This window comes from Melanostigma gelatinosum (assembly GCF_949748355.1).
Source record: "Melanostigma gelatinosum genome assembly, chromosome: 10".
Lineage (NCBI taxonomy): Eukaryota > Metazoa > Chordata > Actinopteri > Perciformes > Zoarcidae > Melanostigma > Melanostigma gelatinosum.
In genome coordinates, this window is record NC_136643.1 from 21,517,528 (window position 1) to 21,532,801 (window position 15,274).

Consider the following 15,274-nt stretch of genomic DNA (forward strand, 5'->3'; position numbering starts at 1 on the left):
AATAAAAGTATTCTATAAGCACTCTAAAGCCCACGAACATGTTGGTTCTTGTTTGTTTAATCCTTACAAACATGGAAGTGTAAAAACAGGACAGTGGCTTCCTAGGTCTACAGCAATACATACAGTATATCACGTGTAAATCAGTGAGCTTTTGAGGCGGTTGTAGACAGATTTAGTTACTTTTAGACAGCGAGGTTAGCTGCTTTCCCCTGTTTTCAGTCCTTTTGCGAAGCTAAGCCAACTGTCTCCTGGCTCTGTAGCCTTATATTGAATGGAAATATATGACAGTGGTATTGATCAGAAATTCCCATAATCATCTTTGTGGCTGTCTCCATCAGCCCTTCCAAAAACCTTTCAGGGTTTTTAAAGAACACATTAAAAAATATTGTCATGTCCCATTTTTCGGCCGTGAGTACCTTAGGATCTGAACCCATGACCTCTCCACCGCAGCTGACGGTCCGACGTCAACTTGAGGACAGATCCCTGTCTGATGGCACTCCAATAGACAAGGGCAGCTGTTGTATTTCAGACCCTCCTCTTCATCAGATTGGGCACGCTTGAAATGATCAGCTAAAATTGCTGTTTTTGCTCCTAACATCTCTCTTAACATCTTCCTCCAGCTCTTTGAAGTCTGTAATATAACTGATGTTGGGTCACCGCGAGGTCTCCCGCAATTACTGTGTTGGTTTTCCTCTTTTATGATTAGATTCATAGAGAGCTGCCTGTCTCCTCTTTGACTGCTACTACAGAGAGCCTTTATCTGTGTTTAGTCAACAAACAGGGAATACCTGATATTAATATACAACAACAAATGTGTCAAGCACGTTATTACATCCATTTTGGGTCTCATTTCTAGAAGATGTGCACACTGAAGTGTTGTGCTTGCCTGCCATTCTTGTCTCAAGGAAGTGACACATGACTTGTTAATCAGAAAGCAAAGGCAGGATACTGACATTTTCAATCAGTTCTGTGTAATTGTAATTAACAAGATGGTTAAAAAGCACGTTTTTTCATCCTCTCATTTGACGGTGGGTGTTGCCAGTGTCTCTGGAAGGAAAAGAAAGATGTAGAAAAAAAGAAATGCAAACACAAAGATCGGGAGGGAGGGAAAAAGAGGACAAGAATCTACCAGTAGAAGATAGACCAGCAATTAATCATGAATTCCTGCCTGTCTATAAGGGAGGCCAGAGTGCTCCTCTGTTTTGAAGCTTTTGTCCTCAATTACCTGGATCTGCTCGTAATGGCCGTTTATCATCAACTAAATGTCAAAATAAAAGTGCCTTTGTATTTAATGTTCAATCTCTCTAAGTGGTTTACTTAGCCTCATTGACCTCTATTTAGATTTTAAGTGACTCCTTCAAAGTATTTTAATGACACGATGCTTTCTTTGTTGATAAATTAGACAATCACAATGAAAGCTGGTGCAGTCTGCGTACTCCATTCATCCCTGTGTCCATGGGTGCTGGGCCTGAGTAAACTGTGTGCTTTTTATTCTGCTTCTTATTTGATCGCCCAGAATTTTTTGTAAACATTTATTTTTACACTTTACTGGCTTTTCAGGGTGGAGGTGGAGCTAGCTATGTTCTGCAGCACTCTACACTCTTAACCACCTGCATCATTGGCACAGTCATGAAATATGTCCGACCAAAACTAGTTTCATATCGATGGTTCAGTCCCTCACGTGTGTTGTATGTGTACGTGTGCACATGCATGTTTGGAAAAGTGTTTTAGTAAAGACTTTGTAGCGAAGGAAGTTTACAGCTAATCCGATTAACATAACGTCTAAATGCTCTAAGTATGGTAGTAATGACGTCTGTTTGTAACCCTGTTTGCATTTGTAGAACTTAAAATTAGATTTCTAGACAAAGAATATTACATTGTGTGCTATGATGGGTCATAAATGTACAGTAAAAAACAAAGCCACAGGGTGTTTGAGAGCATAGCCAAGCTGGCTTAAACACCCTTTTTCTGCTTCCCAATTTGAAAACAATATCTTCAGGCTATCTTCCCTCACTATTTAAACCTTACAGCACTTGTGCTGTGTGGTGTGTTCATCAGCTAATGGTCCCGTAAAGCTTGTCTGTGGTGATAAGAAAGTATTGATGAGAACTGTGCAGACAGCATGCATGTACGTGTGTTTGTATTTCTGTCATTCTAATGTTTTCAGATGATGAACATGATTTTGCATACATCACATCTCTGTATGGCTGCAGAAACATACACACATACTTTCATGTGGCACGGTCAATCAGTCTACTCTTTGGACTTGAAAACGCTTTTGCATGAAGTCACTTGAAGAGGTAGAGGTGTGTAAATGTGTGTGTGTGTGTGTTCATATAACAGGGGCTGTAGTTGATTTCACAACATTACTGAAACCCTGCCATCTCACACACTTACTGCAACAAGTGCGAACGAATGAACATGGCGACACAGTCATGACAACTCATTTTGCGTCGGCAACGAAACGTTTTGTCCTCTGGACATGACCCTTTCAGCTGTATTCAGTTTCAAAACAAGGTCAAATATCTGGCTTCTCATCATTAATTGGTAGTTATCATCCTCTTTCCCTTGATCTTCGCCGTGTTCGAATAACATACAGACTACATTTTCTCATGAATGATTTTTACAGGTAGACATATAGGTACAGAGACAGCTGTACCCACTTTTTACACACTTCGTGTTTTCTCGTATTTAACTGCTATTCAAAGTACGGTAAGTGAGTGTATCCACTGTACTGTATGTTTACGAGACAATATGAGCCAGTGATCCTGATAGTAAATACACTTTTTAAGGTTTGATTTCTGTGATGCTGTATCGGTGTCTGTCTAAATGAATAAAGTAATTAATGTCAGGCTGTTTTAAGGGTTTTTGGCATCAATGAGAAAGGGTGCTGTAGTGTGTTGGTTTCTACACCTGTATTTCTTTCGTGGCCCAGTTTGTAATAATCCCACTTGTGAGCAGTAACTCGAACCAGTGTCGAACAAATACGAGCTGTCATGCTGGGATGGCACAGTAGTTAGGAGGTAGCCTCACACAGAGGATTAAAGGTCTAAAGGTTAAAAACACTTTATCCAGTTCCTCTTAAATTACACATAATAGTGCTTTCTGTACACCAATGCCCTATGTGATCTAGGGTATGATGACCTCAGTCTTATTTCAGAAGGGCCTTCTTGGATTAGAAGCAGACGTAGACAGGCCCAGACACCCGCCGTGGCAGAGAATTTGTTTGGAATCCATGTCTCCGAGGAATATTCTTATATTCTTATATTATTAGTCCCCAAATAATCTTCTTTTATGCATAACAATATGTTATCTCTCTTTCAACCCTCTATTAGCTTTGTATTTTTTATTTCCTCTAATTCTCTCTTCTTTGGCTCTCTCTTTTTGTCCATTTTTAGTTTGATGATATTTTGCTCCTGGTTACTAATATATTTTTTAATAAAACAAAATAACAATTTCCGTGATAATTGTGATAGTAATTATTTTGTTGAGTTGATCATGATATTCCCCTTCATGCAGGCTTCATGTACTACTGTAAATGCAGTGTTTCACTGCATCTGTGGACATCTGGACATCTCCGCTTGTTTGGACACAGCTCGTGTAGCTATCACCATATTGAACTAATATTGAGTTGTGTGCTGATGATTCACACATGTGACTCTTAATACATCCAGGGAGGTTTTGGAGAATGACACATCTTGATTTGAGTATGTTGCTGCTCCTGAAAACCTCAGCCCTATTCTGCCGAACAGCAGGAGCAGCAAGGTGTGGTCTTAACTCAGCTACATACACACACAGTTGCAGAAGTAGAGCTGTAGCTGTGCATCCACCGCCATGCACATGTAAAGTCACACACCAACAAATTTAAGTGATTTATTTTTTCGACAATCAACTGCAGCAAATCCCAAACAATGCAGATCGAAAATCCACAGGACTCGTTCATTTAACAAACTTCAAAATAAGACGCAAAACAACATTTGACAACTGACTATTTGTGTAATATCATAAATGCTTTAAATTGCTTAAACATGCACACAAACGTACACATATTTGCCTGTATTGGAGACATATCTGGGTGTTGGGGTGTACAGCTGGTATTGATATCACGGCGCGCTGGGGTGTGCATGTCTCGTCGCACGCCACCCATTCTGTGTGTGTGTGTGTGTTACTGTTCCTAATGAATCCCATTCACTGAATCATGCGATATGGAGTTGGCAGTGTTGACGGTGGTGACTGCACGCTCACCGCCTTCCAGCTCTTAAAAGTCCTTCCCTTGGTCTCCGAATATACATACAAGGGCTCGCTAAGTGGCTATTCTCCCTCTCATTCTCTCTAACACACACACACACACACACATGCATATACTCAGTCCCTAGTTTATCATCAATCTAGGCAGAGCTCTGCCATTTAAATCATCAATGTCCTGAACAATTCCCACTGCTTGCTTGTTTCTAGGCAAACTTTACACAGACTTATTGTCAACCAACAAAGCATTATCTGTCTACCCGAGCCCATTGGGTTCTACTGAAGAATTAGAAAAAGAGATAAAAGTTGACAAATGTATGTCTCAGTTTTCAGTCACATGAGTTATCAGTCAAGTTAACATGAAACACAATCTTTTACGAAACCTATTTAAGTGGTTTTGTTGTCTAAACCTAAACCGAAGTTTATTTTGAAAAGACACGAAACAAGTGGAAACTGACACGCCGTCCCTGACACATCCAAAACTGGTGCTAGGGGGGTACAGCGTCATACAATGAAGCTTACAGCCACTGACCAAGCGCTTGTATTTGACGAGTTGGTTTCATTTGTTTTTATTAGATTTGCTCACAATGATAAAAATAGAGCTGTATCGTTTTTATTACTATTTTGTTCCGAAGCAATGGTTTAATCCCAGTAACTAAACACAGTGGTTCAAATTGATTTGAAAGATCTAGAAGGTTTAAGATGTTAGATTTGTTCTGGTTCAATAACGATTTGGTTTTCATTACCTGCATTTCACCGGACAAAGAGGACAACGAATGCATAAGATAGTCTGAGATTCTTTCATAGCTGCAATAACTGTGCATAAAGAGAATGATGCTGAAGCCACCGGCGAGGACAGACAATCACTTTGCAGTTGTGGTTGGACATGCCTTCAGCCAGGAGTGTTAAGCTCTGCACCCAAAATAAACCATCAGCTGTGGTGTGTGAATGACAGAGGGAGAAATAGACATCCTCTCAGCACCACAAATCCAATGGCGCTTGAGATCGCAGTAATGGACGAGGATCGAGAGAAAGGTGCTTTTATCTTGTTCCGCATGGCTGCGATATTAGCAGACTTGATGGAGGGACAGATGCATGGATGACTGGATGGATGGATGGAAACTAGCGTCTGCCATTTGTAGGGCAATCTTTTCCCCCAGTTGTTATCCTAGGATTGATTGAGGATGAGTCTGATCAACAGATGTCTGAATATGGTGTGTGTAATGTGTAGGTATTTGCCATGAGCATGTCACTGAGTCACAATGAAAATGCTGAAAGGGTTGAATCGACGGAAGTAAATGCCTGTGGGCATTTGCATATTTGGATTACTCATTCTATTTTCCAAATGAAGATGTGTATTTGATTTACTTTTCCAGTAAAGCAGCTGGTTAGCTCAGCTAGTACGTTCAAACCCTCTGTTTTGACTTCTGTCGTTGTGCCTGTTTACATTTGGATTATGAATTATCCCTTTCAGTTGTGTTGAAATCACAACAGACTTCTCAATAACATCAGATATCAGTTCATCCTGCATTGCGGGGACTTGTCTGCCAACCAAACTTGGGAACCAATCGATAAACTAAAACCCCTCTTTTCCCTCGTTCCTTGTATCGTAGATATCAGGGAGACAGCGTTCGTTTATGCCATCACGGCGGCCGGTGTGACCCACGCCGTGACCCAGGCCTGCAGTATGGGGGACCTCCTGCTGTGTGGCTGTGAGGCGACCAGGAACAGAGCACCTCCAAGGCCGTCCTCATCCTCCCCCACTGGAGACGGAGTCAAGTGGGAGTGGGGGGGCTGCGGAGACGATGTGGAGTTTGGTTACGAAAAGTCGAAACAGTTTATGGATGCCAAGAGAAGAAGGGGCAAGAGTGACATCAGGACGCTCATTGACCTGCACAACAACGAGGCTGGGCGGCTGGTAAGAGACTGTTTCAGAATCAGAACCTCACTACGTCTGTGCAGTTTCTGTTTACATCTTGAATGGGTAGAGTACGAAATAGATTGAAAGTGTGAATAAAAACTGTTTTTTTTTAACTGCTACTGTGCTGTACTAAACACCAGTGTGTGATATTTCACTTAACTCTCAAAGGTTTTAGCAGCAGAGGTGTTCCTTGTCCTGTGGAATGTTCCGTCATTCCACGAACATGCAAAAGAGAAAGACATCGCCCCCAGCCATATATGTGTAGCGGCGTAAGCTGATATTCTGACAAGAATCAGGTTTCTGGAACACAAAAACAAGAGCGTGCCACACATTTTGTTTTCAAGCCTCCGAGGCAGGTAGCTTCTAATGTTTCCACAGCCCTCGTAGAAGTTTAAAGTTCCTCTTTGTTGCCCGTATGAGCGCCGAGTGAAGTATGGCGTCGACAACTCAACGTCCTACCGACTGGAGACAAAGGAGCAACTTTGGAGAGTAGTTAATTACGTTCGTTTGAAATATAGCTCGGTAAATCTTCCAGATCACATTTTCTTTTAGCTGTCAGTGTTGCGTCTCGGTGTGTTACACCCTCTTGCAGAAGTGTTGACACATACACAAGCAAAACACAGAGTCACAAAGTTGACTTTGGTTGGGGTCAAAGGCAGGTAGAGAGCAGAGGGGAGGATTCTGGGACTTAATCCAATTGTAGCATTAGCGAACAAACCATTTGAACAAAAGGAGAAACCTGCACACAAATGCCCACAGGTTGAGAAATAAGTGTGTTGTGATGCATGCAAATGTCTATTTATGTGCAACCACGCGTGCGTACGAGTTTTGCAAGTGTGTGTGTGTGTGTGTGTGTGTCTGAACAGGCGTGTGTGATGGGTTAATTATGTGCAGTATAAGTGAATGATCTGTTGTCAAGGCTTGTTAGATGTAGGAAGGCCAGAGGCAACATGGAGGGAGCGGGGGGTTGGGGAGTTAAATTCCTTCTGAATAGCGTCTGCTTTTATCTTACCGATCTATCAGTGTGTGTATTTCTGTGTGTGCGTGTGTGCGATCCAGTGGCCTTTCCTGTGATATACTGTGAAAACACAAGAATAAATAACTTCTTTAGAGAACTTGTCATTTGTCGAAAGCAGTCCTGCTTCACTTCAGGGTACAAGTTTAAAAGTTTCCTTTGTCCTCTTTTTTCTGTTTGATCAACCATCTCTTTCTTCTTATTTATCACCCATGAACCTCTTTCACCTCTCTGCTGTCACCCTGCCACCCATAACCTTACACCCACCAACCCCTCCACGCTCTCCCCTTCCCAGGCGGTGAAGCTCTACATGCGGACAGAGTGCAAGTGCCACGGCCTGTCGGGGTCGTGCACCTTGCGCACGTGCTGGAAAAAGATGCCTCATTTCCGTGAGGTGGGCGACCGCCTGCTGGAGCGCTTCAACGGTGCTTCCAAGGTGATGGGTGGCAACGATGGCAAGACCCTGATCCCTGTCGGCCAGAACATTAAGCCACCAGACAAGCAGGATCTGATCTACTCCGATGAGTCACCCGATTTCTGCCTCGCAAATCGGAAAACTGGCTCGCTCGGGACAAGGGGGCGCCTGTGCAACAGCACAGCCATGGACATCAGCGGCTGCGACCTGCTGTGCTGCGAGCGCGGCTACCGGGAGGAGTCAGTGGTGTTGGAGGAGAACTGTCTGTGTCGTTTCCACTGGTGTTGTGTGGTCCAGTGCAAGAAATGCGTGGTCCGAAAAGAGCTCAGTCTCTGTCACTGATGAACTGAGGTTGGCAGCAGTCAATATGACTTGGTTACTTCTGTTACATTTGGAGGTTTTTGCTTTCGTTTGGCTGGTGTGGAAGAAGGAAAAGACTTGGATTTTCATGGTGATCCTTTTGTTTTTGCACCAGTCACATTCAGATAGTATTTTATCATAGTTCTGGCTTCTTGATTCCCAGGAATGTGGATTTGAATGCAACCACGTGGAAACAAAGGCAGGGGGACTAAAGGAAGTCAAATAGAGAATATGTTTGTTTCTGAGCTACCTATTTTTCTTTTTCTTGTTTATGAAAAAGGACCAAAGAATGTCAAAATATGTATTTTTTCTGAAATAAAAGAGGAGGTTTCTTGGTGTCAATTCCACCACCAGTTAAACAACACTGATTGTTGTTAGCTGTCAGTTAAAAACAAAGAGTTTGAGACTTCACCTTGTGCCGATGCACCTGATTTGGTTGTGGCCTGGACTGTAGGTAGAAAGCATGCCAACAGATGCATCCTTCATTGGAGTAATCCATTCTTTACACTTTTACTCTTTTCTTTTGGGTTTCAGAAAAACACCACCCTGCAAACTCTTTATATGCGGAGCCACACTCCTACTACAGCCCCATGCACATCAGTTCAGCATGTGGAGAAACCCCTCGAGGCTTGACAGATCTGCCATTCCCCGTTACGACTGCTGAGCTATGATTGGACAATTGCTAATGTGGGAGCGGTTTAGCAAACCATCAATTGTATGAATTGGCTGCTAATCTATGAGGGCCATACTGACTATCATGACACTTTGAGTCTCTGACGATTCTTTATTGTGTTATCCGTTATTTTACGTCTGTCAGATCTACAGGATCATAGAAAGATTAAGCCCCGATATTCCTAATTAGGCATGAGCAATAAATTATTTTTTTCTACGACTGCAACAAAAATAAACTAAAAAGGGAAACGGTATCACATTATCACATTTGAAGAATGCTGTCAACACCATGTTTTGCAGGTGTGGACTTGGCCTGTCAGCAAAGACTGTTATTTATATGAAGATATGATGACAAGACTACTCACTTCCATCTCTCTCAGAAGCACTTTGGATACGATGGCTGCCGTGGACTTCCTCAATAGCTTGGCAATAAAACCTTTCGCGGTTGTCTGTTTCTGTTAAACCAAAAAAGAGAAACCTTTATTCACATTTCATTGTTTGTTATCGAGAAACTGTATATAATGTATTTTGTTTGTCTGTTATGATATACAGGGCTAATGTAATAATGCACTTTGGATGTTAGCTTTTGTTTGATACTGTATATGCAGTGTGTGTGTGTGTGTGTGTGTGTGTGTGTGTGTGTGTGTGTGTGTGTGTGTGTGTGTGTGTGTGTGTGTGTGTGTGTGTGTGTGTGTGTGTTTGTTTGAGAGAAAGTGTTGAGTATGTGTTTGTGCAGGTTGGCCAGTTATCACCGTATCCTTCAGTTGACAGTACCTTTTATATTATATGTCTTCAATCACGTTGCTGTCTGACATTAAACTGCATTATGTTGGTTATTAAAAGCACACTGCTCTTTGACTCTCTGCCTCTGTGTGAGGCAGACAAGATCTTATATTTGCTCATATTCAGAGGAAGTATGTTTCCCATGAACCTGTCATCTCATTTACACTCACATTCTATTACCAGACAATGTCGAGTAAGTATACTGAACTATAATAACACATTGCCTCCACTTGTTCCGATAAGGCTGTTGTCTCTGAGTGTGTCGGTTCACAATCAGCCTGTTTTGATTTTACAGTTGGTGATGTTTATGTTTCTGGAAGCTATCATTGTTCAGATCTGTTACATACTGACACAGTTAGTCTTACATTTAAGAGACGATAGTCCGATTTCTTTTGGAGTATTCATCAACAGCCTTTTCGGCCCCACATTTTCATATTTAGCAAGACTGCATTCTTGTCATTTCAATGACCTAATGCAACATATGGATCATGATTACGATGATCACTGTTGCAGCAATGAAGCAACTGAGAGTATTTTTATGACGAGCATACATATATTGAATATTAGAATGAGATAAAAAAGGGCCAGTAAATATCTTTACGTGGTAATCATGATGACATGCTTATTGGTCAGTTATTGTTTCCCAGTAACTTTGCCTGTGTTATTATAATGTGAGGAATGATGAGGTGATGGCAACATTATATGATATTTGTATAATGTTTTGGGCTGACTTAAGCAGTCACATTAACAGTGCTGTTTGATATTGTGAACTTCTCTGATCTGTCGTGTGATGTGGACCTAAGACCATTTAATATCTGCATATGTTAAATTAAGCAAAATCAAAGTACTTTTAGCAAATACCTTAACTGGGTTTGGTGGGAAACAACAGTATGTAGTAAAAGGAAGGAGCAGATTAAAGCATTTCTACCAGAATGGAAACAAAAAATACACCTCAGTGACAACTAATGCAACCCATCTTTGGCCAACTAAGTTGTGTGTCAGCAACTTACCGTCATTTTGTTATCTAGTCAAAGGCATTTAGTGTGCTTCACATTTTGTTATGCTCTTCATTTTTGTATTTTTCAGAAATCATTTCATATCTAGATGTTATGTTGCATTTTCATTTAGCGTACAACTACTGTGTGTGACGCACAATCAAAACACTATTCAAATAAAAAGTACGACATGCTGTTTTTTTTATTTAATCTCATTCTTTCCATGACATTTTACAGTATGCGTGTACAAATTCATTATTTGAACCATTTAAACACATTCCGGTACACTTAAAATAAGCTGTGTCAAAAAATACAGAAAAAAACGAATTTGTTGGATCGCATATTTAATCTCAGTCGATGTTTTGTGTCACGCTAGGTGTCAGTTTAAACTTTATATTGGTTTTGAGTCCAATCCTTACACAAATATTCCACATCAAACCTCTCATATACCCTGCAAGGAGAAGCATCACAAATACAACATTTCAACCTGACAACATTTACAGACTAATTTAATTCCATCTTACAGCACTTTTTCCGTTTCGGAGTTCTCCCAGACATTGTTTGAATGTAGAATTTATTTAATTCAAGGTTTTCACTTCAGTGATGATTGTCACCAAACGAGATCCTTTCCACACCTCTGCTTCGATTCCATTATTTTTGCCACTCAGCAAAAAGAAGTGTTATTGTTGTGAGGTATTTATTCTGTAGAAATGAAAAGACAAGGAGGGGGAAAGAGAGTCAACCTGCATTAGTTTTGAGCTCCACAAGTTGACACAAGTTCATATTTTCCAGGAATTTGTTGCACGTAGGTGTGTAGCAGAGTCGGGCCAGCAGTTATGTTTAAGACATGGAGAGGTAGGCCAAAGAACAGGAAAATGCCAGGGGGCTCTCGCCTGCTCCTATATCCCCTACTGTTGCTCCTTCGCCCTCCCCTCTCCTCTCCTCTCCTCTCCTCTCCTCTCCTCTCCTCTCCTCTCCTCTCCTCTCCTCTCCTCTCCTCTCCCTCTGTCTTTAAGCTGTGTAGGCATTCAGTGCTGCATGGGCAAAGCCAGAGAAAATAGACAAGTGAGCAGATAGATTTATTAGAGCATTGGTATAAATATGGTTGTCTGTCGACATCTGTGTGCATGTGGCTGCATGTGTCTGTCTTTGTCAGGGTGTGTGTGTGTGTGTGTGTGTGTGTGTGTGTGTGTGTGTGTGTGTGTGTGTGTGTGTGAGCGGCCAGGTTAGAATTTTTCCATGTGTCCCTCTGAGAAAGAAATAGTGCCTGAGGAATGCAACATTGTCCCTATTAGAGTTGAGTTCTGTCTCCACCTACAATGAAGGTTAAGTGCCTACACACACACACACACACACACACACACACACACACACACACACACACACACACACACACACACACACACACACACACACACACACACACAAATGCAACCTCCCACAGAGTATTAATGAAGGGTTGCCACTGTAAATGGATCTGTAGTGTTGAGCTGCAGACAGCCATTTCCGTAAATCAGTCAAATAAGTAGAGTCCTCCTATGTCGTATCTCCTACAGTGGAGTCTAGGTGGTCTGCTGCTTTTATTTAGCATGCATTTCCTGTACACGCTTGTGTTTGTGTTCACTTCCAAAAAAAACAAGAAGAGAGCTAGAACATGGATCGGAGGGATGAGCTTATATAAAAATGAGAAATGGGTGGGCCATTGCAGGGAAATGAGCGACAAGGGAGGGAAAGTTATTAATGAAGGAAAAGGGAAAGGAGGCAAAGACTGAGTAGATAACGAGAAAGAGAGAGAGAGAGAGAGAACTTAGAGGTAACCTAACACTATAATGCTTCTCCATTTGTGTGGACTCCTCCAATTCTCCATCAATCTAGCAGTGAGATGTTGCTTACACAAAGGGCACATCTCGAGATCAACTCTGTGTGGGGTTTCATCTGATACCAATGACGGTAAGTATAGAGTGGGAGACTCTCACACACGTGTTTAATTCAGTGAGATGAAGCAAGCTTACTTCTTTTACAAATGAAATGTGCACTAAAAGTATAATTTTTCATACTTTTAAGACAGAGACACATTCTCACATTTGCACACATCCGCATGAACACGCATGACCTCCACTTTGGCTCAGTGTGTTTGGAAGAGACAGTGATCTTTATGAGTTAATGCAGGCCCCGGAGGTGATGGCTCAGCTGCTGCCTGTAAGTTCCACAGGCCACCCAACTAGGCTGCCAGTGCTATGAGATTTTAACAGTCCATTTTGTGCAAAACACTGCATCTCTGCCTTTTAGGCACAGCTTGCCTCGGGACCCTGAAATGACATTTACCGTACAGCAAAACACATCCAGAGTACGACTTATCATGCCGCGGGTTGTTCCCTGAACGCGAGGTGAGTCGAGTGTTAAGTCAGACAAATGGCTGTGCAGATAAAGCTGAGCTAGTTTCATTTTAAAATGTATTTTGGCAAAATCCCCCTCCTTGAGAAATGCACTTTATGAGAAAATATGAGCGCTTTCATCGAGGAACCTGTCATCATTGCAACATCCTGAAACAACACTTGGTGCCTTGAGAAACACTCATTGATCCACATCATTGTCGTGGGTGGATAAACATTGAGATGACCTCGCAATGTAACTTTGACTCATCTCTTTCACCCCCCCCGCCCCAAATATCCCAGCATCTGTCCCACATCTTCCTCTCGCTCTCTCTCTCTCTCTCTCTCTCTCTTTCCATCACACCTTCCTCTCTCTCTCTCTCTCTCTCTTTCTATCACATCTTCCTCTCTCTCTCTCTCTCTCTCTTTCTATCACATCTTCCTCTCTCTCTCTCTCTCTCTCTCTCTCTCTTTCCATCACACCTTCCTCTCTCTCTCTCTCTCTCTCTCTCTCTCTTTCCATCACACCTTCCTCTCTCTCTCTCTCTCTCTCTCTCTCTCTCTCTCTCTCTCTCTCTTTCCATCACACCTTCCTCTCTCTCTCTCTCTCTCTCTCTCTCTCTCTCTCTCTCTCTCTCTCTTTCCATCACACCTTCCTCTCTCTCTCTCTCTCTCTCTCTCTCTTTCCATCACATCTTCCTCGCAATTGTGTCATTCATCAAACTCCGTAACTGTTTTCTCGCCTTCTCTCTGTTATCTTGAGTTGTGAAAACATGGCCGCCAGAGGTTTGTGGGAGATAGAGTGGGGGCTGCCGTCTACAGTGGCTGCGTTGGCTCAGTGTTCCCATGTGAAGACGAGGCAGGTCTCTTTCTCTTTAGGGCAGAGACAATAAACATGGTTGTTTGTGCAACAACGGTCGTGGAATGCCTTGATGGGAAGCAGACAACCAGCTTGCTAAAGTGTGTACACATGTGCATGTGCAACTTTTGGTCAGTGTGCAAAGCATCTTTTCCATTTGGGGATGAGTGGGAAATACTCTCTCTGCACAGCAGACATACAGACATGAAGGCATCCTTAAATAAGACCTTTGACCTGTAACATGTGAGCTGCTACGGTGTTTAAATGAAGAATGATGTAACATACAGTATATCTCTGTTTAGGCCTCATTTATGACACCGAAACAGTAACACAGGGATAAGCATTGCTAGAACAATGTTACTACCTTTGTTTTGCCGGATGATATATTTGGAGACAGAGTGGACTGAGATGCTGTTTTGGTTTTTCAACACAAGATGGCGACCTTGGAGTACGACACCTCTATCCCACTCAGACTCGACTGAGGGGCCTGCTGGAAATGATAACCCTGATCACATACCAATATCAACTGAAGTAAAATAAAGTCGAGTAAAATCAAGTGAAATGCACTGTAATAAAATATTGACAATAGAGCGTAAACGACTTGCACATGCACATTAAAGTACAGCTGTCAGTCATGTGGATCAGTTTCAATCAGCTAAACCTTTCAGCCTACAACAACGTATGCTTGAACTATGTGTGCTTATAGTTGAGTGTGTTTGTGTCTGCCAAAAAGCAAAGAAATAGATTTTTTTATCGACATTTGTAGTTAGGAATCCATATAATTATCCAACTGTTCCTTACAGGGCTCGCTCTGAAGCAAGGATAAGGGGTTAGATACACAGTGTTGGGTTGGCTGTGCCTGCTACCTTGCATACCTCCCTAGTTGAATTACACGCACACACGCACACAAAAAGACATATTCCAGAGGCACGCACACACACACAACAAGGCATTGAGACAACAACAGCATGCAAACATGTTGTAATCATTCCCACTTCGAGATACCCGGGGGTCAGTGAGGCGGGAGGGAAAACAAGCACTTCTGATTCCACTAACAAAAAAAGACTGCAGGAGTGTATAATTGCATGTGTGCATAAGTGCATTTTGAACAGAATCGTTAAGTGTTCAGGATAGCATGATTCACCTGTCTTATCCATGACCCCAATTTGCCAGCACAGTTACAGAGGCAGCTTCTTCAACTTTTCAGAACATATGTGATGGGGTGCCTTGGTCTGGTTTTCTTCTGGATGTTTTGATTGCTTGAAGAGTTGAGACAGTTTAAACGAGGTGATTGTGTCCTTTTTTTGAGTAATGTGTATGTACAGAAACAGAAAGTTTCAAAGGTTCTGAACTGGGTTTAAACCAGGACATTATTGTCACACATACAACTGAAAAAACATTGTTAAAAAACATTCAAATGTAAGGGTCGCTATATGGACAAAATACTTCATCAACAATACTGAAGTTGTCAAAGTTGTGTTTCCTTTTTGACGCAAACGTTTCAGCAATTCTATTTCTTTTTTTTGATGCTCCTTAGGAAGTTTAAAGACCAAAAAAAGCGCAATGACAGAAGTCAGCTCATTCTAAACAAGGCATTATTGTGAACAGAGATTCTAAACTTTCACGTCCTCCCTCTT

At 41.9% G+C, this 15,274-nt stretch overlaps 1 protein-coding gene across 1 annotated transcript in view; it reads left to right on the forward strand.

The window, feature by feature from the left end:
• The window catches only part of wnt6b (wingless-type MMTV integration site family, member 6b), a 19,873-nt gene extending 9,336 nt beyond the window's left edge, over window positions 1-10,537 (forward strand). The window contains exons 3-4 of the mRNA XM_079276955.1: window positions 5,859-6,163; window positions 7,477-10,537. Of these exons, the coding sequence (XP_079133081.1) occupies window positions 5,859-6,163; window positions 7,477-7,938 (767 nt within the window). The 3' untranslated portion in view covers window positions 7,939-10,537. The remainder of the gene's footprint in view (window positions 1-5,858; window positions 6,164-7,476) is intronic.
• The last annotated feature ends 4,737 nt before the right edge of the window (window positions 10,538-15,274 follow it).